General features: G+C 42.1%; 2 protein-coding genes across 5 annotated transcripts; both read left to right on the top strand.

Moving 5' to 3' along the window:
- The first annotated feature begins 465 nt into the window (after positions 1-465).
- LOC147162535 (receptor expression-enhancing protein 6) lies at positions 466-7,017 on the top strand. 2 transcript variants are annotated; one of them, XM_086095659.1, is made up of 6 exons: positions 466-574; positions 684-806; positions 3,623-3,716; positions 4,521-4,659; positions 4,946-5,114; positions 6,648-7,017. In XM_086095659.1, exons 2-6 carry the CDS (start codon positions 692-694, stop codon positions 6,683-6,685), a joined length of 555 nt encoding a protein of 184 aa, XP_085951785.1. In that variant the 5' UTR covers positions 466-574; positions 684-691; the 3' UTR covers positions 6,686-7,017. The 2 variants fall into 2 exon arrangements, with proteins under 2 accessions (XP_085951785.1, XP_085951786.1); XM_086095660.1 differs by having other exon boundaries at positions 4,946-5,136.
- A 2,354-nt stretch (positions 7,018-9,371) lies between these two features.
- diras1b (DIRAS family, GTP-binding RAS-like 1b) lies at positions 9,372-23,459 on the top strand. 3 transcript variants are annotated; one of them, XM_086094507.1, is made up of 3 exons: positions 9,372-9,781; positions 17,796-18,144; positions 19,095-23,459. In XM_086094507.1, the coding sequence occupies exons 2-3, from the start codon at positions 17,836-17,838 to the stop codon at positions 19,380-19,382; spliced, it is 597 nt and encodes a 198-aa protein (XP_085950633.1). In that variant the 5' UTR covers positions 9,372-9,781; positions 17,796-17,835; the 3' UTR covers positions 19,383-23,459. The 3 variants fall into 3 exon arrangements, with proteins under 3 accessions (XP_085950633.1, XP_085950632.1, XP_085950634.1); XM_086094506.1 differs by having other exon boundaries at positions 9,384-9,712; XM_086094508.1 differs by lacking the exon at positions 9,372-9,781 and adding an exon at positions 14,901-14,982.
- The last annotated feature ends 1,796 nt before the right edge of the window (positions 23,460-25,255 follow it).

The following is a 25,255-nucleotide window of genomic DNA, read 5'->3' as shown; positions in this document are numbered from 1 at the left end:
TCATAATGTAATATTGATTTACAATGTAAGACGTAACATAATATAGTTTACGTTGTTAAATTAAGAACAATGATCACAATCACAATCCATTTTCTTAACCGCTTGTCCTCACAAGGGTCGCTGGAGCCTATCCCAGCTAGCTTCGGGCAGTAGGCGGGGTACACCATGAACTGGTTGCCAGCCAATCGCAGGCGAACAAATATGACTTGATTATACCATAAAAGGTATAACGTTGATGGTTGAGTTGAATAGTTATGATTTGTCACCTGTTTATCTTGAAAACATAACAAAACTCTAAAAAATATTTTTAAAAATCGTATCTATCTATGTATCTATCTTTTTTTTAATCAATTATTTTATTTGGACTCCAAGAACCGTTTTTTTTTCTTCACCTGTCGCCATGAACGTTACTCACGTCCCTGATTGGCCAGCAAGCGTCACTCAACTCCTCCCCCTGCCTTGCAAGCCTCTTGATTGGCCAGCTGGCGTCCTCTATTCCCTACCCCCGCCCCCATTACGACTCCACTCCAGCTGCCGTTCTAAACCTCTTTTCAGGGGCAATTTATCTATAAAGGTGAGTAAAACAAGAGTAAAACAAACGTCTTTTTTTCACGCCGAACCCTCCCATTCGCCGTTTTTTGTGTCATTTGTCAACCCCCCGCTTGTTTTCCGTCGCTTTCCAGGCTCGAGAATGAGTCAGTTCAAGGAGCGCTTTGTGACTTTGCTCCATGAGAAGAACTTTGTTACCGACCAGCTGGCAACAGTGGAGCAAAAAACGGGAATCAAGAGAGAATATGTCGTCTTGGGTACGTCCGTACACTCGGTTGAACTCATCTCCTTTTTTAAAGTCGAAATCAAAGGAACAAAAATGATTGACCGTAACGTTTAAAAAGTAAATACGTCTTCTTCGACATCAAGCTAGCAAGTTGTCATGCGCTAGCTGTGATGACGTCACTCGACACACATTTGCACATTCGGGACTTTTCTGCAAGCTTTCGCTTCCCCTTCCCTTAGAGACGCAGGTGCTAAAAGTTTTGACTTTACGCAATGTACTCAAGTTGAGGTACAGATGCTTGTGTAGAAAATGATTGGTAAGATGAGAAGTACTGATTGAACTTCAATTATATAAGCTGGTGGCGGTTCTGGTTAACAAAAACGGCTGGTTCTCTCAAACAGAAGGTGCTATGCTTTAAACAACATGCATACATGGATCACTACATGAGAGTTACTTCTTGGATACTGATACATATTTCTGAAACAACACATTTGATGTAAAATGACCTTCAAATAATGTTATTATATGGTATTATTGATAATGATATTCATTCATGTGAAGACAATGATCAGGTCAAAGGGGAAGTCGACCCCCAAAACTTTTTGGGGGACAATAATGTGTTATATGCAGCCCCACTAGTCTAAATACGTTATTCTGGTTAACATTGCGTTCGTGGAATATGAGTTAAGCAGCCAAATCCAGCCGTTTTTATCCATCTCAGGGGGCGGCCATTTTGCCACTTGCTGTCGAGTAAAGATGACATTGCAGTTTCTCAAAGGTCTCAGGCAACAACCAATCACAGCTCAGCTTCGGAAAACAGGTGTGCTGTGATTGGTCGTTGCCTGAGCCCTGAGCAACTGTGATGTCATCTACACTCGACAGCCAGTGGCAAAATGGCCACTCCCTGAGATGGGTAAAAATGGCTGGATTTTGCTTCATAACTCTTAATCCACAAATGTAATATTAATCAGAATGTTTAGACTAGTGAGATCACATATACCATAATTATTGTCAAAAAATGTTTAAGATTCACTTTCACATTAAACAAGAAGATAATCAGCTTTGGGGAATACATTTTGGATTTCAACGTTTAAAATTTGAAAGGGGGTGGCCATTACGCTCAAATTTTGGCTATTCACGTCGAGGCTTGGTCTTTAATCCTACTTTTTGTATGACTGCAATGATGTCACGTGGCCCATAAAAACTATACAAGGATATACATTTTTCCTGTTCTTAAACTAGCTACACATTCATTATTGCTGTTCAATGAACCCCCACCCTCAGCTGCTCCCACGAGTATTTATATCGCCCCCCCAAAATACATCCAAACTTGGATGGGATTTCACAGGAGGAGGCTGTCAATTCAGCGGTTGCCCCCAGGATGGCCCTCGAATGCATAACGTTGCCATTTCTTCCTAATTGCTAAACACAGAAATCGAACCGAGTCCAACCGTGTCACGGCAAAACAATCAACCGTAATGTGAACAAAGTTGTTCATTTATCATGCATTTCCCCCACTACAGCTATTCATTTGCCAACAAGCAAGTACAAAGTGACATCACTGACTGCTGTACCGGATTGCGGGTATCGTTCTGACAAAGTTGGCAAACTTTCAAGAAGAGCTGGTGTTTTTGGTCTTAACTGTAGAAAGCTACGCTTTCAGTTTCAGTTGAAGCCCATTGACACCTGCACCTTTGTTTACACCTGTGCAAAGTACATGCAAATTTTATGCAAATCATCTCACATTTAACTAGGGATGAAATGTTTTAACTGTACTAAGCCTGTGGTACATTTTCAGATTTTTTTCAAATTTGTTTATTCTTTTGTCTTATTTTTTTATTTGGATTTTGGTTTTAGTTTTTGGATATATTTTTTTCCGTTTGGATTTTTTCCTAAATTGTTTTATGTTTAAGTTGTCAAATAATTTGTATTATCTCATAATAGCTTTTGTGGGTTTTTTGTCTATTTGTGTACTTAACACATAATATTTTAGTATTTCTTCCGATTTTTATATTTTTCGGTCAAATTTTTTGTTGTTGCTAGGAGTGGCCCCTAACCTGAAATTTTACGGGCACAAGATGAAAATTTTGTGACGCACACTGTAATTTTTCATTTTCACATTATTACTAATACATTTCATTAAGTGTGGTGCAGAAGTTTGTCAGCAACAGAAAAAAAAAAATCAAGAATATTTATTTAAAAAAAAGTCAAGAATATTCTTTCAGCAGTAAAATGCACCATTTAGGGGGGCAGTCTGGAGCCTTGCCGTCTTTTGGTCAAACTTTGTTTATCCTAATATTTTGAATTTGTTGAAATATTTTTGTTTTCTAATGGTTTTTATTATTATTTGTCTTTTTTTCCCCTCTACTATGTTTGCATTCAAACAAAATATATTTATCTCGTTTTTTTCCTTTTTATATATTCCAATCTTGTCACTTGGGTTTCATATTTGCAAATCTTTTCTTTACAGAACATCACGTGCGCTTTCAGGGTTTGTCTCTTTGGGGTTTTGAAGCAGTTTTTTCAGTTCAAGCTTCTAGTGGCAGCATCTAGTTATTATTCACAACCAAAATGAGATGCAAGGACACATCACGCGTCATCGTTCTGCTCCACCACTTTGTATCCCATCCCCCTCAGCGTCCCCATTATCTGCAAGTCAAATATTTACATTTTGCGGGCAATGTGATGATTCATGTTTCAGGCCGGCTTCTCACTGTTTGCGCTCCTCCTCATCCTGCTGCTTGCATCCTGCTGGCGACATGTTGGCGTGTCAGTCAAATCGTAGATTAACATTTGCCACCCACTCACTTCCTGTGTGAAACTCGTGCTCTGCTTTGCCCTATGCAGGTGCCCTGGGTCTAGTCGGAGTCTATCTGCTCTTCGGGTACGGAGCGTCGTTGCTATGCAACCTCATCGGCTTCGTCTATCCGGCCTATTTCTCGTATGTATCGGCCTCAAGCATGTATTTCCTTGACTACATGCCATAACCCCAGTTGTCTATTTGCAGCAAATGTTATGATAAAGAAGGTGGTGCTAATGTTTTATTTCATTCTTTTTTTTCTTTTTTTTTTGCTGATATTTTTTTCCTATTAAGTTCATATTCTAGTTTTTGTTGTAGTATTTTTCTAATATTTTATTATTATTTTTAATATTTCAGTATTATACAATTTTATTTTTTACTGGTTTTAATTGTATTTTCCTACTTTAAATTTTTTCTTCTAATTGTCTTTTTGTCCATCCATATTTAGTTTTTTTTTTCCCTTCGTCACATTTGTGTATAGATGTTGTGGGCCGACCCTAATTAATTGTCCTTCATTTGAGGAGAAACTGATTAAAAATGTTGCATTTCACTTTTATAAATAGTTACCATTAAAATGCATTTGTACAAATAAGTCCTAAGTCCTAAAAATGGATGGTACTCTACAGTTATGTCAATAAACGCACCCTCAGCTTTTATTTCTGACAGTTTTTCACATTTTTTTTAAAAATTATTATTTGTGGAAATGCTAATAAAAATATGTAAAAATACAGATGTAGGCCTTACTTCTAACAATAGATACTTGAGTGAATAAATACCTTCAGCCACTATTTGAAAAATAACATTATTAGGAATATTGTCATGTATATTTTGAGTTATAGCATTTATTTTTGGAGAAATAGAAATACATACCTTTCCTCTAATATCAGAATAATAGACATGAGTGATTTGCGTATGGGATGACTTGAAGTTTATCTTCTTTTGTAGTATCAAAGCCATTGAGAGCACGGTGAAGGAAGACGACACGCAGTGGCTCACCTACTGGGTGGTGTACGGACTCTTCAGCATAGTGGAGGCCTTCTCCGACATCTTCCTCTTCTGGTTCCCCTTTTACTACGCTGGGAAGGTACGCCTGTCTTCCCGGGTGCACAGCATCCTCTTGTGGACATTGCATGCAATGGGAGCATCGTTTCCATCTTGACACAGCTACTGTTATCCTCACAGCTCGCCTTGGCGCTTTTTAGCGTTCCTGTCCGTCGTGCAGGTTTACAAATGATTGCATTTGTCCCGCTTCCAACAAAATGCTTTTGTGGTTACCACGGTACTTTTACAGAGGCTTGGTTACAAATAAGCCATCTTGACTTTAGAATTGATGGTTTGTGATGAACGACGTCTCCCCCGCCGGCCCGCAGTGCATCTTCCTCATCTGGTGTATGGCTCCCATCACGTGGAACGGCTCCGACATCCTGTACAAGCGCGTCATCCGGCCCTTTTTCTTGAAGCACCAGGCCGCCATGGACGGCGTGGTGAGCGACCTGAGCGCCAAGGCCAAGAGCGTGTCGGAGAGCGTCACGCAGGAGGGTGAGATACCCACAGTGTACATGCAAGTACCGCCACATTTTATATATACGGCATGCCGGTCGGCGTGCAAGCTGCCTTCTCTCCTGCATGCGTAACACGGCAAGCATCACCGCACCTACTCATCCGCCGCATTCACGCTTGTTAACCAATCCTTTTTGCAATGCTTGGAAAAATAGGCGCCATGGCGGCAAGTGATTGGCTATCACCAACTTGACTTAAAACAATGACAAAAACGTGGGTTTGGGGTTGCGCCACCAGACATACCCCAACAGGATCTTTGCGATTTATGTAAGAAAATCCACATTAATTGTATGTTCCACGTGTTGTAAATAGTTGTACAGGGGAGGTTGCAGGACTGTATACAGGTAGGTTGCCTTCTTTTTAAAAGGGACAGACTGGGAGCCAAACTTTGGCCAGGGGCTTGTGGAAGGCATTTTCTCACAGGTACTGTCATTTCCCACAAATAACATGTCATGGATTATTGTATTGCAAAAAATAATCCAAACTTGACTAAACAAGAATCTAAGTTAAAAACTAGGGATGTTCGATACCACTTTTTTTTTTCTGACCAATGCCGTTACTCAACTCTTTAGTCACCGATACTAATACTACTAGTACATATACCCCCCCCCCCCCCCACACACACACAAAAAAAAGACAATTAATTAAAGAAATACCTATAAATCCCGAAATGTATTTTTTCTTAAAATTACATGAAATTAATGGCAATTTTCTATATGTCTAATTTCTAGTTCCTGATTGTAAAACGACCACTAGAGGGCGGCCGACACTTGTATCGGCCACCGCCACGCGTACCGATACCTTTAATTACGGCTGGCATCGGCACCAATACCTGGTATTTTTCACATTACATAGATCAGGGGTCACCACTTTCGGTCCTTCGAGGGCCCTTGTCCTGCATGTTTTAGATGCTTCCCGAGCAAGCTCTGCAGAAGCTTGATAACAATCCTGATCATTTCAATCAGGTGTGTTGGAGGGGGACGTCTTTAATGGGGATCTCCAAATCCGATCCTCGAAAGCCCTTATCCAGCTTGGATCCATGTCTCCCTCCTCCAACACGCCTGAATCCAATAACCAGGATCTTTATCTGGCTTCTGCAGAGCTTAGAGATGATTTGATTCAGGTGTGTTAAAAGAGTGGCACATGGAAAACAGGCTGGATAGGGGCCCTTGAGGACTGGACTTGGAGACCCCTACTCTAAAACATGCAGGATAGGGGCCCTCCCTTGTGGGCTGGAGTTGGTGACCCCAGGCAGTACTAGTCATACAAGGTAGTATTGATTTGAGATGAGGGAAGACTTTTTGTTTTATTTTTTGTTTTGTGGGTTTAGTCATGATAGACCCGACCAAACTATATAAGTGAAAGGAGCAAAAAAAAATTCTGGTTGCGTGCATCTGAGCCTGCTTCTTCTCTCAATGGCTGGTTTGGCGTACCACTGTAGTTCTAAATGAGTCTTTTGAAGAAGAAAAAACATTATATTAAACAAAATGTTTGTTTTTCTTTTGTCTTCAGCTGTTAATCGGGCTCTCAACCACAACAAGGACCAGTAAGGAGCATGGGAACACTAGATTGCGTGAGAATGGGTGAATGAGTATGAATGTAATGTATGTTTTTGTTTGCCCAAACTGGAAAAAAAAAAAAAACACTTTACTACCGTGGGTACGATTAGCACAAAGCATGACAATGTGGGACACAATCACCAGGTTGAAACACTCCTCGAAGATTTTATGCATTACTGAGCCTTTTCAGTCTGAAATCATGTGATCCAAATGATGCCATGTTTGTGTTTCTCTTAAAAGCACGTAAAAAAACAAAACTAAGTTTTTCCCATATGTCATCTTACTATGAAGACACAATAAATTGGAAATGTGATCAACTGTCAGCCACATCTCACTCTGCATTTTGTTCGCCTCCGGTGACAAAAATAAGCACGCTTGCTAACATTAGCTTAGCTTGTCACTTTCCCTCTGGTGTTAATGCCGCAGCGTTTCATGCCACCGTCTTTGCTTTGCTGCGTTCAGGGTAGATATGTGTTGAAAAATGACCAGAAAAAAAATGTCATCTTGATCAGTTTGGATGTATTTTTCTGTACATTGCCAGATAAAAAAAATTGTGTAGACGTCATTCTGGTTACATCATCAATAGACTGTTGAGCCGGTTCCAGAACCAAAACTGTGTTTGGGGGGAAAATAATCTTGTCGTTTTGTGATTTTGCAAAAAAAATGCAACGATTAAGCCACCCAAAGTTTTGAAACAAAGCTTTTTTTATGGACGGATGAGACTGAAATGAATCTGGGCCAAAGTATGGAGGAAAATTGGATCTGTTTATGATCCAAAACACACAAGCTCATCTGTGAAGCATGGAGGCCATGTCATGGCTTGGCTTTTTTTCAGATTTTTTTTTTCCGTGTGTGTTTAGTATTTGAACTTTTTTATAGCTCACAAAACGAAATATGATTTTTGTTTTATTTTCCAACATGGGGTAATTTTTTTTGTGTGTGTGTGTGTGTGCATTAGAATTTCCCCCCCTTTTTTTCCCTGATCACAGTTTGGCAGGCTGACGCATCTCCCCCCCCCCCCCCAACCCCAATAAACCACTACCACACACACACACACAGCCTCAAGAGCACATTTACGGCCCTTCAGTCAGCCTAACTGCCCGGACGTTAATTTGTGTTTGGCTGTCTTCACGCTCGAGAGGCCTTCAATGGGACGCCCTTTTGTGCCAGGCGCACTGCAGAGAATGCGCAGAAAATGGTCGAGTCAGGCCACGCGCACGCACACACACACACACACACAAAAGGGCCTGCGTGCGTGCATATGTGTTTGTGTGGTCATGTTGTCCTTCACGGCAAGTTACGGATATGCAGGAGGCAATTACAGCTGGAAATATTGCAAGCAAAGCAAACAAACATCTCGATTAAATACAGTGTGGTGAAAAAGTGTTTTTGTAACACCAAATGTTTTTGTAAAGGGGTGTATTAATTCCGCTTGGGGGAAAAGCAAACAATTTATACAGTGGACTCGTATATTCGCAGTTCAGCTTCATGTTTTTGGGGAATATTTTTAAATGTTTTTTTAAAACCAGACTTTAATTTTATTCAAATGTTTTCTGTTAAAATGGATTGTATTTTCCAACTGAAGAGGTATTTTCATTTTATTGAGCTAAAAAAAAAAAACGAAGACCAACAATTTGCTCATTCTCTTGTACCAATTGTATTTTGTGTAGTTCCTCTGTTCATCGATAGAGGGTGCCAAAGTTCTGGCTGCTGCTGATGGTGAGTCATACATTGGAAGAAAAAAAAAAAACACTGCTGTGCTCTTTCAAATACTACCATAGTCCGTCTTTATTTGGACCTATTTGACCACGTATCCAATAACAATGATGTGTTTTTTGGCTTAACAAGCTCCCCGTGTCTGTTCCGTGTAATAATACGTTTAGGTTAGCGTTAGCCCCGCCTCTTTCTCTCTCCAGGGTCCTGAAACCTTTTCCGACGTCGCTGTCCGCGGTGCTGATTCAGCGCTCTTCTTACCGGAAGTGGTCGCAGGACGCACCCATTCAAAAAGCAGTCACGTGCAATTTTGGCCGACCAAGATATAAGTATGCGATAGACACCATGATGGACACGCTCTTGTCATCGGTGTTGAGTCACAGCAGTTCGAAGGTGATATATATATTTTTTTTTTTTTTTTTTGGGGGGGGGGGGGGTGTCCTATTAGCAGACTGGCATATATTTTGGCCATATTTAAAATGGCATTTTGGTCAGACGTCTGGTTAGATAGTCCGATGCCCCCCCAGTGCTGATGGCGCCATTATTTAAAATCCCTGGGCTAACTTATTGAATACAGTATTGCACAGGCTAAAAAGACTTATTTTTAAATATAAATATATACATTTTGTAGCGGAGTATAGCCTACATCCTGATCAGGAATTTATGTATGTCAACTCTCCCGTTACACAACACCTCGGTGTCTACGAACGGTTGCCGTTCTGTTAAAAATCCAGTAGGAAGTGCGTGTTTGTTTATTTGAAAACGGCTAGCAGTGAGTGAATTTAAAATAAAATGTGGTCGTGGGGGGAAAAAAGATAAACCAAGGCCTGCCTGCACTGTATGCATATTAAATGTTTTTTTGGGGGGGCAGATTTTCTTAGCATTTCTATTATGTAGGCTACAGTACAGTACGTTATCGTGGTATTTATCCGGGCTGGAAAAAACAGCACAGGACGTGAGCGATAAGAGAAATGAGGACGTGTAGCCCCTCCCACGTCAAAGTGGGAGAGGCAAAAAGAGAGAGACGGTGCGAGAAAGGGAGAGAGAGAGGACAGGAGAGGCGAGGGGGGAAGCGACCGTGGCGGAAACCCGGACGACGATGAGCTCGACGTGAAAGTGCGTTCACGATGCTTTAAAAAAAAAAGAGAGACCTCTTCCCTCTGTCTCTTTTCTTTTCTTTTGTTTTTAACCTTTTTTTTTTTTTTACTCATCTGACTTTGATTTTTTATTTTATTTTTTGTCTCCCCGCCCCCTCGCTTTTGCGCTCGTGACGACGACGAAGACGAGGAGGAGACGCACACGCAGGTGCGACCATTATACACACGCACGCGCCATTGTGTTGCATTTGTCATGTTAAGGAGCCATGTTGAAGCGGTATGTAAGAGCACAATCTTTCGTTTCTATGAGGGGAGGTGTTGAAGGTGGATGGCGGGGTTGGGGGGGGGGGGGGGGGGGTTTACCTCTGCCCAAAAAATAATGCTGCCTCTGTGAGATGGCGCTGCTTCGGTATTTATGAATGAGCTCCATAATGGCGCCCCCTTGCATCCATCCTTCCTTACTTCCTTCTTTTCCTCCATCCTTCCTTTGCAGCCTTTCTTCCTTCTTTGTCATCATGACGCATGAAGCCGCTCCGGTGATGACTATGGTTGTGACGATGGTGGTGGTGGTTAATCCTCCCATCTGGATGTTTGTTTGAGGCCGCATTGAAAATCTACACACACGCGCACAGAAGTGGAACAAAGTGACGCTCCTTTGAATACATATTGAAATATATGCATTTCACTTTAGAATTTCCTTCTTTTTTTTTTTTTTTTCCCTACAGTTTTGAAAATTATTTTCCTTTCTTTTTTTTTTAATGAAGCAGTGTGAACATTTTGGAAAATGCCACCCCAAAAATGTAATGTGTATTTAGAATCTGAAAAAAATGATACAGTAATGACACAAATATAATTTTAAAGAATGAAACCGTTTTTGTTGGCTATTCTGCTGCTCATCAACTTATCACGACGGCACTAATAGTTGTTCTTTGCGGAGGATAAAAAACACATACGACTTATACTGCAGCGTGTGTTAAATGTCTTACTGCAACGTTTGTGTTCGGTCTGTTGCTTAAAGTGTTATATATAGCACCGCAACATAAATGCTATCTAGCTTAAACATTAAGATAGCGGACTAAAAGGCTAAGCTAGGTAGTTTAAACGAAACAAGGTGAACTAATGTCAAAACAGCTGGCAACTAAAGTGAGACACAGATGCTCAATAGGGTTTAGGTCTGAGACTTACTAGTTGAGGAAAGAGATTCATGTTACGGTTCTCTCAGTAAATGTCGTAAAAACTCCCACTGCCATGCTCGACTGGAGGCAAGACACACTTGTCTCCATACTGCTCACCTGGTTGCCGCCACACACTCATTCAAACTTGGGTCTCATCAGACCGCAGGACATGTTCCCAGCAATCCATGTCTTTAGTCTGCTTGTCTTCATTCAGCAAACTGTTTGCAGCTTTCGTGCGCACCATCTTTAGAAGAGGCTTCCTATAGCAAGACCACTTTGATGCCGTGTCTGGCGTATGGTCTGTGCAAGGACAGGCTGACCTCCGACCCCTTCAACCTCTGCGGCAAAAATACTCGTATTTTCCAAAGGCAACCTTTGGATACGTCACTGAGCACGTGCGCTCATGGCCACTGTGCTACAGGGACAGTAGTTTTCTTAATGTTTTTAAATACAAGCTATTCATGAATTTCTATGGCGAATGCGTGTGCCGGATACCAATCATAGAAAAAAGAAAAAAAACAGCAACTTCCTGTTTGTTTCATAGTGTGGCCCTTCATTGATTTCCGTGCACCGTGTCATGGTGAACACTCGTGCTGGATTTTGTGTCAATCGGACACACTGGTGCCGGATGCGACTATTTTCTAACACTCCAGGGAGCCTTTTTTTTTTATTATTATTATTTTTTTACTTTTTGCATGCACGACATGGCCTTCATTCCGGTTGCATCACGTGCCATCCAGAGCAGGATTCCCTCTCTTTGTTTGCCATCTGCGCTGCATTCGGCCGCGGCTTGAATGGAATTAGTGAGGGGGGGGGGGGAAAAAAGAGAAAGAAGCGGCCGAGCGGATCCAAGTGGTCCGCCTCGCCTCCCATCTGTCACTGCGGGCAGCTGCGTCACGTGGATGCATCCTAAGAATAAATACAGTTCGTGTGGAAATTATTGCACGTTTATTGAACTTAAAAAACGACATTTGGAGAAAGACAAAAAAGGTAAAGCGGCGTTTATGTATTATATTCACAGGACTTCCACGATTTGTTTTTTATTGATATATGCTCATTTGAAAAATATTTAAAAAATAATTTGTACTCTCAAAATATATACACAGCACCCTATAATCATTTTTTGGTGCAAATTAAAAGTGGAAAATGTGTTCTAATTTTAAAATTATATTTACAATTAATAGTTAAAAATAAATAATTTTTAAATGCCGAAAATTACATAAATATTGCATTTAACAATTGTATTATTTAGTAAAATAAATTACTGTAATAACTGATGTAGGTGTAGAACTTTTACAGCACTAATATATATTTTTTATTCATTCATTCATTAAGGACTTTTGATAATGTAACTGCTGCAACATAACAAAACGTGTAAAAAGTTCGACTGAATTATTTCCGATGGCACCGTATAGGAAAAAGAAAAACCTTTGAAACTCTTGACGATTACTCAGTATTATCGTCGAGGGCGATCCAATGCGACTGTTTATGTTGGCGAGTTGTGCTATTAGCAGCTTCTTAGCCAGAGATGCTCAGGCTTGCCCGGGTCAGGCTAATACGCGGCGCTAATACACACGGCTACACACTAATTACACAACACTCTTACATGCAGTCACGTCAGATGCTGACTCCTCGTGTTTGCCGACTGCGGAAGATGATGATGTAATTCTACTAAACATAAGGAGCCTTGTGAATCATTTTCTACAGAAACAGGACCGGCTAGGGACCAAGTCATGACGCTAAGAGCAAACATTTGTGAGTAATGGGCACCTCACTCCTAATTACTGTGCAGTGTACGTGAGGCATGCAGTGAAATCCCTAAAGAGAACTGGGCATTACCCGACAGAAAGTGCTAAAAGTTGGATAACAATAAACAGAAGTTGAGGTCAAAGAAAGTAAGAAAATGGTGTTAAAAAATGAAGTGTAGGTGAAATAGACAAATGTGGGCACAAAAAAATGGCAAGAGAAAAAAATTTGGGTTTGAAAAAAAGTGGGTAAAAACATTTGGGATGAAAAAGTGCCGACCAACAAAGTTTTGTAAAAAAAAAAAAAGAAAAAGTGGGTATAGAAAATGATGTGGAGTATAAAAATAAACGTATTACAAAAACAATTGTGGGTAAAAAAAAAAATTGGCTAATTAAATATTTTGGCAAAAAAACTTTGCGTAAGAAATTAAGTGGAGTAAAAAAATGTGGCTAATTAAACAAAAACCCTTTGGCCGAAAAAAAATTGTGGCTAAAAATAAAAATGGAATAGGCTACTCAATGTGGCTAATTAAAAAATTTCAGTCAAAAACATGTTTGTGTAAAAAATAAAGCGGAGTAATAAAAAAAAAATTGTAAATAGAAACAAAATTAGGTAAAAAAATTAATTTAATTAAATGATAATAATAATTGTGGCTTTTAAAAACAAAAAAAATTATGCGTCAACCCTCCCCAAATTTTTGTAAAAAAATCAATCTAAAAATTTTGTTTAAAATACAAAACAAAAGGCAGATTGAGTTGACCAGCGGCTGGAAATCGCTTGAAAGTGGCCCTGGATCTTGACCCAGTTTGGGCCAAGTCATAGGTGGCGAAACTCAACGTGGAGGTTCGTACCCGATTCTGTTACGTAACAAAGGCACAAAATTGCTCGCCTTCACACACGTTTTGACAAATAGGCACGATCACAAAACATTTCCGAGCTATACGTAGCGATGCTACGTTGTAAGTTTGTTTTGGCGGCTCGTGGTTTCTCATGGGAAGGCCATCGGGAACCTTAAGTCTTGGGAATTGGGTCAATGCGGACAGACAGAAGAGGTTAAGCTCCGTGATTAGTGACTAAAGACGAGAACGCGGCGTTACAATCTCGTCTAACGCGCGCGCACCCACGCACCAAATTGTGGGTCGTGGGCCTCTTCCGTTCCGCTTGGTTCTATAACCGGCCCACTGCGCATTTACATGATCAAGAGTCCTGTGATAGTTGATATTTTATTGGCTCTTGTTAGCTGGTTAAGAGGGGGTTAGTAGGCTGGTTTGTTAGTAGCTTAGTCAGTTGGTTCCTTAGGTTGTTTGTCGTGTGTTTGATAGTTGGCTGGTTTTGCTAGCGTGTCGGTTGGTTAGCGGGTAAGTTTGTTGGTTCATTGTTGATATATGTGGTCTGTTGGTTAGTTGGCTCGTTATTTAGGCATTTGCCTGCTAGTTAGCTGGTTGGTTTTGATGCTTGGCCCACGCATAAACGTGTTTGTGTTGCATGTGTGTGTGTTTGTGAGCGCAGCACTGCGGCGGCGATGGCGGCGGCGTGATGGTGACGAAAACGCTGGCTGTAGTGAGTCACGAGGAAGGGGGGAGGGGGGGGGGGTTGCGGAATCGCACATTCCTCCCACGGCATGCTGGGAAAGAGGCTGCAGTTACACACATTCATGCCTGTTTGATGGTGTGTGTGTGTGTGCGTGAAATCTGTTGATCCTGTTTGGCCAGCGGCGGCTCAAATAGGCGTGCTCGCATATTGTGCGCATCCGCCGCATTCCAATATCCCCCGATTAAAAGATGGATACCTCCGCACGGCGAGTGCAGGTTTTAATCAGGCTCTTGATCTGCTGGGCGGCCATTGTCTTTTATGTTTGATGCTAATGCGCACTCTGTCGAGTGGCTCTCGCCGGGCAAATTATGTGCATATTTAGCCGCGGCGGAAGGTGACATTTTCTCGCCAGCTGGGAAATAAGCAGGCGGAAGGATGGAGGAGCAGAATTATGTTGTTGATTTTTTTTTGGGTTATGTGCGCCAAAGTTATCTGCTAATGGAGAGCGGCCACGCAAAAAAAAAATAAATAAAATAAAAATAAAAAAACACGATGCATTTGTAGCATTAATTCATTCAAAGGAGCCGCACACGCTTTTTCGAGTGGGTGGGTTGCCAAGGGGAAAAACACGATCGGGCTCTCGCGTGTAAGTGCGTACGCGTGTGCGCGCGCGCGTGTGTGTGTCACCTGTGTGTGTGTGTGTATGGCTAATTATAGCTGCATGAAAAGGGCGACGGTGGGAGTCGTTGATGAGTGGCGGTGACGTCGTCACGGAGCTGGCTTCTGAGGAAAAGAGAGCAAAGCAAAAAAAGAAAGGGAGGGGGTGAGGAGGATGGGATTCAGACAGATAGTCAGATGGTCAGACGAGACCCCCGCCGTTGAGAAGCAATTCGTTTTTATTGATCACACAGCATCAACGCCGCAGGAGGGGAGGGGGGAGGGGAGGGGGTGAGGAAGGGGGGGGGTCCAGACCCATCAATTCAAAGACACCGCCACCAACCATTTGGTAGCAGCATGATTGCAGGTTAGTTAATAGTTAGTTTGTGTGGATTGAACTGTTTCTTTGTTGGTTAACGTGTCGCTTCTTTGGTCGGTAGTTGAGTGGTACGGACCGTTCATATGTTCGTTGGTTGTTTAGTTAAGTGTTTACTTGGATTTGTTCGAGTGTTTGTTATTCTGTCTTTCATTGGTTCGTTTGTTTGTTAGATGCTTGATTAGATAGCTGGTTGGTTGGGTAGATGCTTGGTCAGTGTGTTGGTTCGTTGTTTAGTAGGCTTGGTTCACTTGTTAATTGGTTATTTAAGTAGTTAGTTGGGTGAGTTGTGAATGTGTTTGTTGTTGTTGTCTGTTTGTAGAATGGGTGGTTAGCAGGCTTGGGCCAATATTATATTCTGACAGTAGAATAACCGTGAGCAACAACGGCGCGTTATCATGGTTTTCAAATTACAGCTCTAACATGCCTTTAATTTTTTTTTATAATAATATATATATATATATATATATTTATAATAATATATATATATATATATGGAAATCCCCCCATTGAACACAGTCTATTTTATTTATAAACAAAAACTAGAATATTTGGTATAGAACAAATGTTAAATAAATAAATAAAGGTTAACATTCTTCTTCTGTTTGAATTCTTTTTAGTAAGTCACAGTATCCTATTACTTGTGAGCTATTTTTAGAACAGACCCTTGGGCCACTCATGTTGTCCATGGAGCCAACTAGTACCTTCTGGTACCACTTATTCATTTAGCGAAATGCCCTTTAATTAGAGCAAAAAGCCGTCTGTGTTCGTAGCATCTCGTCTTGTTGGAGAGTAGGTCATTTGCTAGTTCTTGTTTTTTTCTGTACATGTTTTGCTCATGTGCTTATTAGTTGTATGCTATTTATTATTCAGGGGTTTGTCTGCTAGTTAGTTGGTTAGATTGTTTGTGGGCCAGGCAGGGCTGGACTGGCCATCTGGCGTACAGGGCAGATGCCCAGGTGGGCTGTCTGATGCATTGTTTTCCTACATTTTACCACAAGAGACTGGCCCACAATTTAGAAGGACCGGTCCTATAAATCCATTTTGAATAGATTAGCAAACTGAAACATCATCAATAAACATCAGTGGCACAGCTACCATGTCAGGCAAGAGTTGGTCTGGCAGGCCGACGTCAAAATGCCAGGGGCGATTTTCTTTTATTTATTTATTATTATTTTATTTATATATTTTTTTTGTGTGTGTGTGTGTGTGGGGGGGGGGGGGGGTGATGGGTCACACTGAGACTCGGTAAGTGCTGCTGTCCGAGAGGGCAACAACAACTACCTCTCGAACGTGTTCACGTAGGAGGAATATGAAATGTCGGCATCGTCTACTGCATGCGACTGTTGAGGAAGTATTATTTTGTTCTGGAGTCCGTCCTGCTTTGACGCCAGCCTTGTTCAGTATGTTGCAGAGCTGACTGCGAGCCTCCATTTTGCCAACACTTGCAGAGACACGTGCATCCCGGCATAATGCATTATTTATGCAGCGGTTGGAAGCAGGCTTTAAGGTCCCATAATAGGCCGCTTCTCTAAGCTGCCACGGTAATGAAACACTAGACCGGCATCAATACTTGCTGGGACCAGCGGATTTCTGTCACTGTTGGCGGAAGGCCGTCGTCACTCAAGGGCCTCGGATGCGGATGGAGATACGAAGGGGGGAGGGGGGGGGGGGGGTCTGGTGGGTCTATCGCACATGTACGTGCAACGCGACGTCTGCTGCGGCTTGCACGACTGCTGGCGGCTGGCGTCTATTTGGATTTGGCACAATACGTGCCGCGACGTCGGCCGTTTTGCATTTCTAACCAATTTATTTTGCCACTTCGGATTTGTGGCCATTTGTGAGAATTTTGTTTGATTGAACGCAGAGCGAAACGTTCACGACGGATCATACTCTACATGTGTGCACTGTTGCAGTTGTGGTAACAAGCAGCAGACAGAACCAAACTTTTTAGTCCATTAGTTGGATTGTTGTTAAGTGGTTGTTGATTAGTGTGTTAGTCTGTTTGTTCATTTGTTGCCGGTTTTGTTGTTGTTAGTTAGTGTGTTGGTGTCCCTATTATTTGGTCTGTTGGGTAGTGTTTTAGTTTTTTTTAGTTAGTCAGTTGAATGATTGGCTAATGTGTTGGGTACTTGGTTAGTTAGTTAGTTGGTTGGTTAGTTTGTTAGTTTGTTAATTGGTTGGTTAGTGAGTCATTAGTTGGTCATTTAATTGGTCAGTTGTTACCTACTTACTTAAGCTCTTCAATTTCGTTTGTTCGTTGGTTGATAGTGTGGTACATAGTAAGTAAGTTGGTTGGTTAGTAGTTTTGTACTTTGTTGGTTCATGTTTTGATTTGCTTGTTAGTTGATTGGTGAATTTGTTAGTTTCCTGACTCTTGACTATTGGATTTTTTAGTTAGTTGCTTGTATTATTGGTTATTGGGTTGGGTATTTAATTTGGTTATTATTAGTTACTTAGTAGTTGATTAGTTACTAGGTTTATGTTCTAGTTATATCTTTAATTTGGTTAGTTTGTTGGTTGGTTAGTGTGTAGTTAGTACATGTTTGTTACTTGGTTGGTTGGTTAGTGTGTTAGTCTGTTAGTGGGATTGTTAGTTAAACGATGTTATTTTGTTGGTTGTTGTTGTGTAATTTTCTTAGCTAGTTGGCCCATGTGCTACTTTGTTAGTTTATATCAGTTTTGTGTTGGTTGGTTAGTTCGGTGGTTAGTTAGTTAGTTGGTTGGTTTGTTGGTTAAAGAAAGAAAGAAAGAAAGAAAGAACAACGGCGGTCTAAAAGAGCAAACCTCCCAACTGTCCTCAGGTGTGACACTGTCTGAAGGCTGAAAGGCGGGGGAGCCAGAATGCCGGAGCAGAGCAACGACTACCGCGTGGTGGTGTTCGGGGCGGGCGGCGTCGGGAAGAGTTCCCTGGTGCTGCGCTTCGTCAAGGGCACCTTCCGCGACACCTACATCCCCACCGTGGAGGACACGTACCGCCAGGTGATCAGCTGCGACAAGAGCGTGTGCACGCTGCAGATCACCGACACCACCGGGAGCCACCAGTTCCCCGCCATGCAGCGCCTGTCCATCTCAAAGGGACACGCCTTCATCCTGGTCTACTCCATCACCAGCAAGCAGTCGCTGGAGGAGCTCAAGCCCATCTACCAACAGGTGAGCGTGCTTGAACTCAAATGGCCGACATCCTGTGTCGTTTTGTGTTCGAGGGTTGTTGAGACTTTTTGGGGGGTCGACTCATGGCTGCTACATTTCATGTTGCTAAGTCAGACTGACTCTGGGTGCTGATTCATTAGAATATTAAATGATTTGAAACGTCATTCATCTTTTTGAGCAATCACATTTTATGTTACGTTTTTATGAAAGAAAGATGTTAAAACGTTTCTTGAGACAAGAAAAAGAACAACTTTTTGGCGAACATTTAAGGCTCTTGAACGAACCCAAACGAGAAATGAAAATTTCTCTACCTTCGCAGAATGTCACCTCCTCAGTGAGATACAGGCTTAAAGTGGAAGTCAACTTGAAATATTTCTTGACAATAATATGTTATATGTGACCTCACTAGTCTAAACATGATATTCTAATTATTAATATCACATTTGTGGAATATGAGTTATAAAGAAAATATCCAGCCATTTTTTATTTTTCATTTGCCCCTTGCTATTGCCTGAAGATGACATCACAGTTGCTCAGGTCTCAGGCGACAACCAATCACAGCTCACCTGTTTTCTGAAGCTGAGCTGTGATTGGTTGTTACCTGAGACCAAAGCAACTGTGATGTCATCTTCAGGCAATAGCAAGGGGCAAAATGGCCGCCCCCTGAGAGGGGTAAAAACTGCTGGATTTTGCTGTTTAACTCATATTCCAGTTACTGCAATATTAAACTGAATAACATATTTATTTGCATACAACATATTATAACTTGGGTTGACTACCCCTTTGAGTCTGTAATCATCGTCTCCGTGGCAACAAATAAGCTACTTTTCTGACAAGTTTCGTGCTCAGTGTTGCCTACTTGCCGACTTTCTCGCTAAATCGGACACTTTTTTTTTCAAGATTAAAAAAAGATTGCGAAGCCATCTTGATTCTGGATTCTGATTCCTCAGGTGCTGGCCATCAAGGGCAACGTGGAGGCCATCCCCATCATGCTGGTCGGCAACAAAAGCGACGAGACCCAGCGGGAGGTGGACACCAAGGACGGCGAGGCGCAGGCCAGCCAGTGGAAGTGCGCCTTCATGGAGACGTCGGCCAAGACCAACCACAACGTGACGGAGCTCTTCCAGGAGCTGCTCAACCTGGACAAGAAGCGCAACATGAGCCTCAACATCGACGGCAAGCGCTCGGGGAAGCAGTCGCGCGCCGAGAGACTGAAGGGCAAGTGCAGCGTCATGTAAACGGCCGCGGCGGCGAGAAGGAAGGGCGACGACTCAAACAGGAATCACCCCCCCCCCCCCCATCATTCGCATCCTCCTCCCGGTCATGACTCAGCGTTAGTTTAACGCCGCCGATTAGTGCGTCCACCCTCCATATACTCATCATGTAGACAAACTAACTAGATGTTAAAAGAGCTCGCCCCCCCCCACCCCCCGTGAGGTGGGACAGCATGAACACCACACAAGAAGGATGTAAAGAAACGCCATTGACCACCTGACCCCCCCCCCCCCCCCCCGAAAACAACTCACAGCCAACAAGAAAAAACAAAAACAATCCTCTCTCCTCATTGGTCACCCAACGTGTTAACGCACTCGCCACACGACGCAACGATCCTTTTAAGACTCTCCTGAAAGCGTGACGCATTTAGGAACGTCAGGAAACCGGAGCGCTCCAGCTTTTTCCTCCAGACCGGAAGGGTTATTGCCAAGCCGCTGAGACTCAAAGGGAAATTGGGGAGTTTCGGAAAGTCAAGAATGTCCAGGTTTTTTTTTTTTTTGCCTTGTTTTTGATGCTCGACAGCAAAACACACAAACAAAGCACACGAATATAACACAAAAAAAAGAAAGAGTTGGATGGATGTATTTTCCTTGTGCAACCTGAATCTGTATTATTTTCATTGTTAGTTCCATCGCTTGCTCGTTTATTTCATACAGAGACCCAGTGACACGACAATCCCGCCTTCAAATCGTGACATGACATCGACGCGAGCGTCTGATGCGAAGTGTAAAATTGTCGTCGGCCCTGTCCTGCCACGTCATTTCATACAGAGGCCCCGCAAAATGTCAGCGCTGTAACGGAAGACTCTGCATTTGTCTGCTTTTGCCTTTTACACAGAACACAGCAAAAAGCAGGATACCGCCCCAACAGAGAGCGCTTTCACACACGTCATCCACAAATTCTGATGCGATGTGTAAAGTCGTTGTCGGACAGCGACGATTTCTTTTGACACAACAGGGCGAGAAGAGTGTTAAAATTTCACACGGCTTTCTCGGCATTGCTGTACTGTATACCCTTTGCTCTAGCTTCCTTTACCTAGAGCAATCCTGCAACCCGATTGAGCTTTTAGGCAGAACCCAGCAAAAGAGATACAGGAAGTTGCCACTGTGTGTCCTTTCACGCAGCAACACAGCATGGCTTCAACAAAACAGAATTGAGTGTCAATTTTTTTTACTTCACACCCCTATCCCTGCATTGTGTAACAGCCTTACAGAGAGGCGTTGTCCCGGGTCTGTTCCGCTTTCACACCGAGACCTTGTAAAATTGCCACATCAGAACATCCGGCATGTGTCCCCCTTTGTCTTTTACACAGAACCCGGCAAAAAGTGGGATATTGCCACAACAGCATGCGCTTTCAGATTATTAGATGACATCAGTGCCCGTGTCTGCTGTGAGGTATAAAATAGTTGTCAGATTTGCACCCCCGTTTCTGTGTCCACACCGGCCAATACAAGCCGTGTGAAAGGGGCCGTTGTTATGATTATATTCGCGAACGACCCACCGATGCATTCATAGTCCACTCAACACACACACACACACGCATGGCACTTTACGACATGAACACGCATCATTGGCATACATTGTACGCAGTCGCACCACCCCTTTTTTGCACGCAAAAAAGCACAATACTTTTTTACCAATTTCTACCTTTTGACCTTTTTTGTTCTCTTGTTTTTTCCTCACCTGTTTTTATTCACCGATCCTAAGGAACAATCACGTCGCCCACCGCGCGCTTATACACACACACACACACACACACACACACACACACACTGCTCGGCTATATGACCATATTTGGCACATCCTATCGTTATTACGCTTGTTGTTATATTTTTGCACTACAAATTGAGGTCTTGTTTACAGTCTGCAATATAATAGAGCAACGGTTTCCCAAACGTATCATGCCGTTGCCATGACATTCACGGCAGTTATTGAAAAGGCCTGACAATTGGGACGACTTGATAAAAAAAAATGAACCCATTTCAGGCCCGCGACCCTGACTTTCGTTTACAGATGTATGACTTCCCCCTCTTTTCTTTTCATTTTGAAAAAGATTTGGTCATTTAAATGGCGTGCGCTTTAGCAATGGGGGCTGTGCGGCGAAAAGCAAGGCACTGTTATTAGTTGGAAACCCAAAAAATATAATAAACGTTATTAGAAAAGAAAATATAATAATACGACACTGAATCAAATCAGATAACTTATTATAACGTCGAGTCAAAACGAGCAAACTAAGTGCTAAGCTAACTTAGCTTGCTAACCGTAATGAGACATGGCAGCAATATCAAGATGTGCAAAACTCAGAAGAGAGCTAGCAGCTCAGTTCCAGTAAAACAAGCAACTGACAAAAAAACCCATAACACAAAATGGAATCAGATAGATAACAACAGTAGGTACGTTACTTTAATGTTAAAACCATTCTGTATTGGTGCATGGCTAACTAGCATAGCCTACACATTTTTGTCAGATACCTTACATAGCGCTCAGGGGGGGGGCATGTTGCCCTAATAGAGGTGATTTGTGTCACGGTTTTCCCACCTTAGGTGGACTTATGAGTAAACCCCCCCCCCCCCACACACACACACACACACCCTCCAACCCTTAACTAATGACGCAGTAAATGTACCTGTTAGATACGTTTTTCTCTCTTTTTTGTTAGCGCGCCAGATTGTCGGCTGACGGCGTTTTGTTGTGCTGACGCGTTTGTTGTGCGGGTGTGAGGCAGAGCGAGAGAGCTATGAATAGGAAAGGGCGTGTGAAAATGCGGAGGAGACGCTGCACTAATCTGCCTGTGCATGAGGTTCCATACGTGCATATGAAACAAAATGGCGGGACTCCCAACTGTTTGGCTAGTGCTGTACTGTGAATCCTCCCCCCGCCCCCAAAAAAGACTCAAATAGTAACCTCCGCCAACAAAAATGCTTACACCCCATACCTACGTGTATGTACCTCAAACTAGTCTCAAAACACTTTTTATCATCTTATCCTAACCCTGGAAAATCACCCGGTCGTGCTTATGATGTTTCTTCCTGCAGTCCGTAATCCACACAACCCATTTTATTTAATACAGAATAGTGATTGAGCTGTGAAATTCTTCCACACAAATAAACTTGTCCGACCTCCTCTACCAGCCGTCTCTCCCTGTCCTTTTTCCGCATTTGTCGGGGGCGGCGTGGCAAGTGGGTTCCTTGCTACAAACCAATCGAATCACTACTCTGTATTAAATACCAAAATGCACGGCAATAGCGTACGTGTGGCTGCTAAAACCACACACATACCGGTGAGACAAAGTTCCCGAGGAAATATAATTACGGTTCAAAATAATAAAAGAAGACGAAACGACTTTCCCCACAGCCAGTCACGTGCATATACTCTAAAACAGGTGCGTCAAAAATAACCCAATTTGCATCAAAAAGGGAACTGAACTGTTACTGGGTTGTCGACCCAATTTTTGGGGTTGATTTATACAAAACAATACCAATTTTGGGGTTGTTTTGTACAAAATAACCCCAAATGATGGGTCAAAGTCACCTATGTAGTGGATCGGTACACCTTTCTAACCAAATTGGGCTATCTTTGACCCAACTGTTTTTTTTTTTTAGAGTGTACACCCTCAAAAGTGCTAGGTTAAAACTCAATTTTAGTTAAAAATTGGAATGCTACTTGGGTCAATTTAACCCAACTTTGGGCCAACTTTCAATTTTTTGAACAAAACAACCAAGAAATTCAGTTGTTGTAATCCAAAGTTGGGTCAAATTTACCCAAGTAGCAAAATGGGTTATTTTTGACCGAGTAGTTTTAAGAACGTAGAGTATGTTTGGCACAGTTTTTACACCAGATGGTGGTACCCTTTGTAACTCAACCCAGCCCCTTTTTTTTTTTTTTATATCCAGGCTTGAGACCTGCAATGGCTGAGAACCAAGTGATCGTTCCACTCTCAAAACAGTTGGGTAAAAAAAATAACCCAATTTGGGTCAAAAAGAGACACATCCTCTTCTTGGGTCTATACGACCGAACTTTCTGGATAATTTTCACAACAATCACAACAACCAACGCAATTAATTAACGGGCCAGTCCATTTTTGACCCACATTGGGTTATTTTTTTACCCAACTGCTTATAGAGTCTGCCTCGTTACCCACTGAAACGATCCTTTTCTAAGAATGTTACATGAAATGTACTTCCGACTTCAGCACCCAATGGTCTAAAATGGCGACCAACTCTTTAGGCCCGCCTAAAACTGGGTTCGGGTTACCTTCAACCCAATCTGCTGGGTCAAGATAATTAACCCAACCATGGGTAGAAGGAAACCCAATCTGCTCAAAATCCGCAGTGGCTTAGGAAAGCGACCCATCATTTTTCAGTGTACACACTCAGCCTCCTACTTGCGTGCATACGTGCGCGCGCAACGGTTACATATTCAGTGCTGTCGTCAGCATGAGTCAACCACACACACACACAAACACACACGCATACATACACACACACAGCTGCATCAGTAACCCCATTCGTTCCAATGTTCCTCAGAGATCCCTCTTTTTTATTTTATTTTATTTTTTATTTTTATGAATTTACGCGTAGGTTGCACTGCTCACAGGTCCTTGTAAATAGCTGTAAATAAAAAGTGTGCCCACAAAGGCAGAGACAGCAGAGTCTTAAATTTTTACGGAGCCCGGAGAAGTGTGAGGAGTGGGGGCAGAAGCCGGTTCGAATCAGTGGGGAAATGGTACGGGGGGGGGGGGGGGGGGTTCCTTGGTTTTCGGCCCGTGGTGCCAGCGATTGGATCCGTCGTAGGAGGCGTGTTTTTTGTTTCTTTAAGGTGCTCCTCCGGGCTCGTCATTCCCGCATGCTCCCCCATTTTTGGTGTTCCTGCCAGCATGAGAACAAGGACACAAACTGTGAATCATATTTTGTCTTCTTTTTTTTTCTAAACTTGCAGCGCTACAGGAATAAAACAAAATAAAATAAAATGCTTTGGTTTTGCGGATGATTTCTTTTGGCACTTCATGTTTTTTTTGTATTCTTGCCTCTTTTTTTTTTTTTTTTTCAAACAAAGTTAATTGAACTAATTCTGATGTATAGATATATATTCTAGCAATAGTCTTCCTATTAAGATATACTGTGCTGATGCATCCTCTGAATAACTGAAAATAACATATACAGTATACATATAAATATATAAATATAGATGATGACATTGATGATAATAATCAAATCTGCAAAATGATTTTCCTAATAAAATTGTGAACTTGAGGCGTGTCGGCTGGCTTTTTTCCTCGCATTGTTTTGCATCATATCGTCCTTCACCTTCAAACAACTCCAAACTACAACAGCAGTTCGCAATATAAAAACTTGAAATAAAATACATTGTGCTCACCGGAGATGCCGATGCACACTTTCTTTCGCTATCCTGTCTGCCTGTGTAAGCTAGCTGTAGCACTCAACAGCCAACAGCAGTACTGACAATTCCGAGCTTACGTCACGAGACAAAATGGCGGTCAACTCCGCGTAGTCACAAGCGAAAGCAATACAATACGACGTTTGTTTACATCGCAAAAAGGAAGCATTTTTTTCCAGTATTTATTGAAAAAGCGCCTTGAAATGTATTTTTTTTAATTATCCAGGATATCGTTCTCTCCTGGAAGTTTATTTTTATTTTTTCATCATTCAAATACAAACAGTTAAGACACACATTGTCATACAATATAAATGTCACTGTTATTTTCAACAGCTGGTGGAAGCGTGGAACTGTGTGTTGGAAATCATTTCAACTAAATTGCAAAGCTCGTGAGTTGGTTTCAGCCATCAAAAAAAGACCTCGAAGGCCTTGACTGCAC

Source organism: Leptonotus elevatus, chromosome 14, assembly GCF_054856555.1.
Source record: "Leptonotus elevatus isolate MCC_2025b chromosome 14, RoL_Lele_1.0, whole genome shotgun sequence".
NCBI lineage: Eukaryota > Metazoa > Chordata > Actinopteri > Syngnathiformes > Syngnathidae > Leptonotus > Leptonotus elevatus.
Note: the sequence above shows the minus strand (reverse complement) of the source record. Positions and strands in the feature narration are given on the sequence as shown.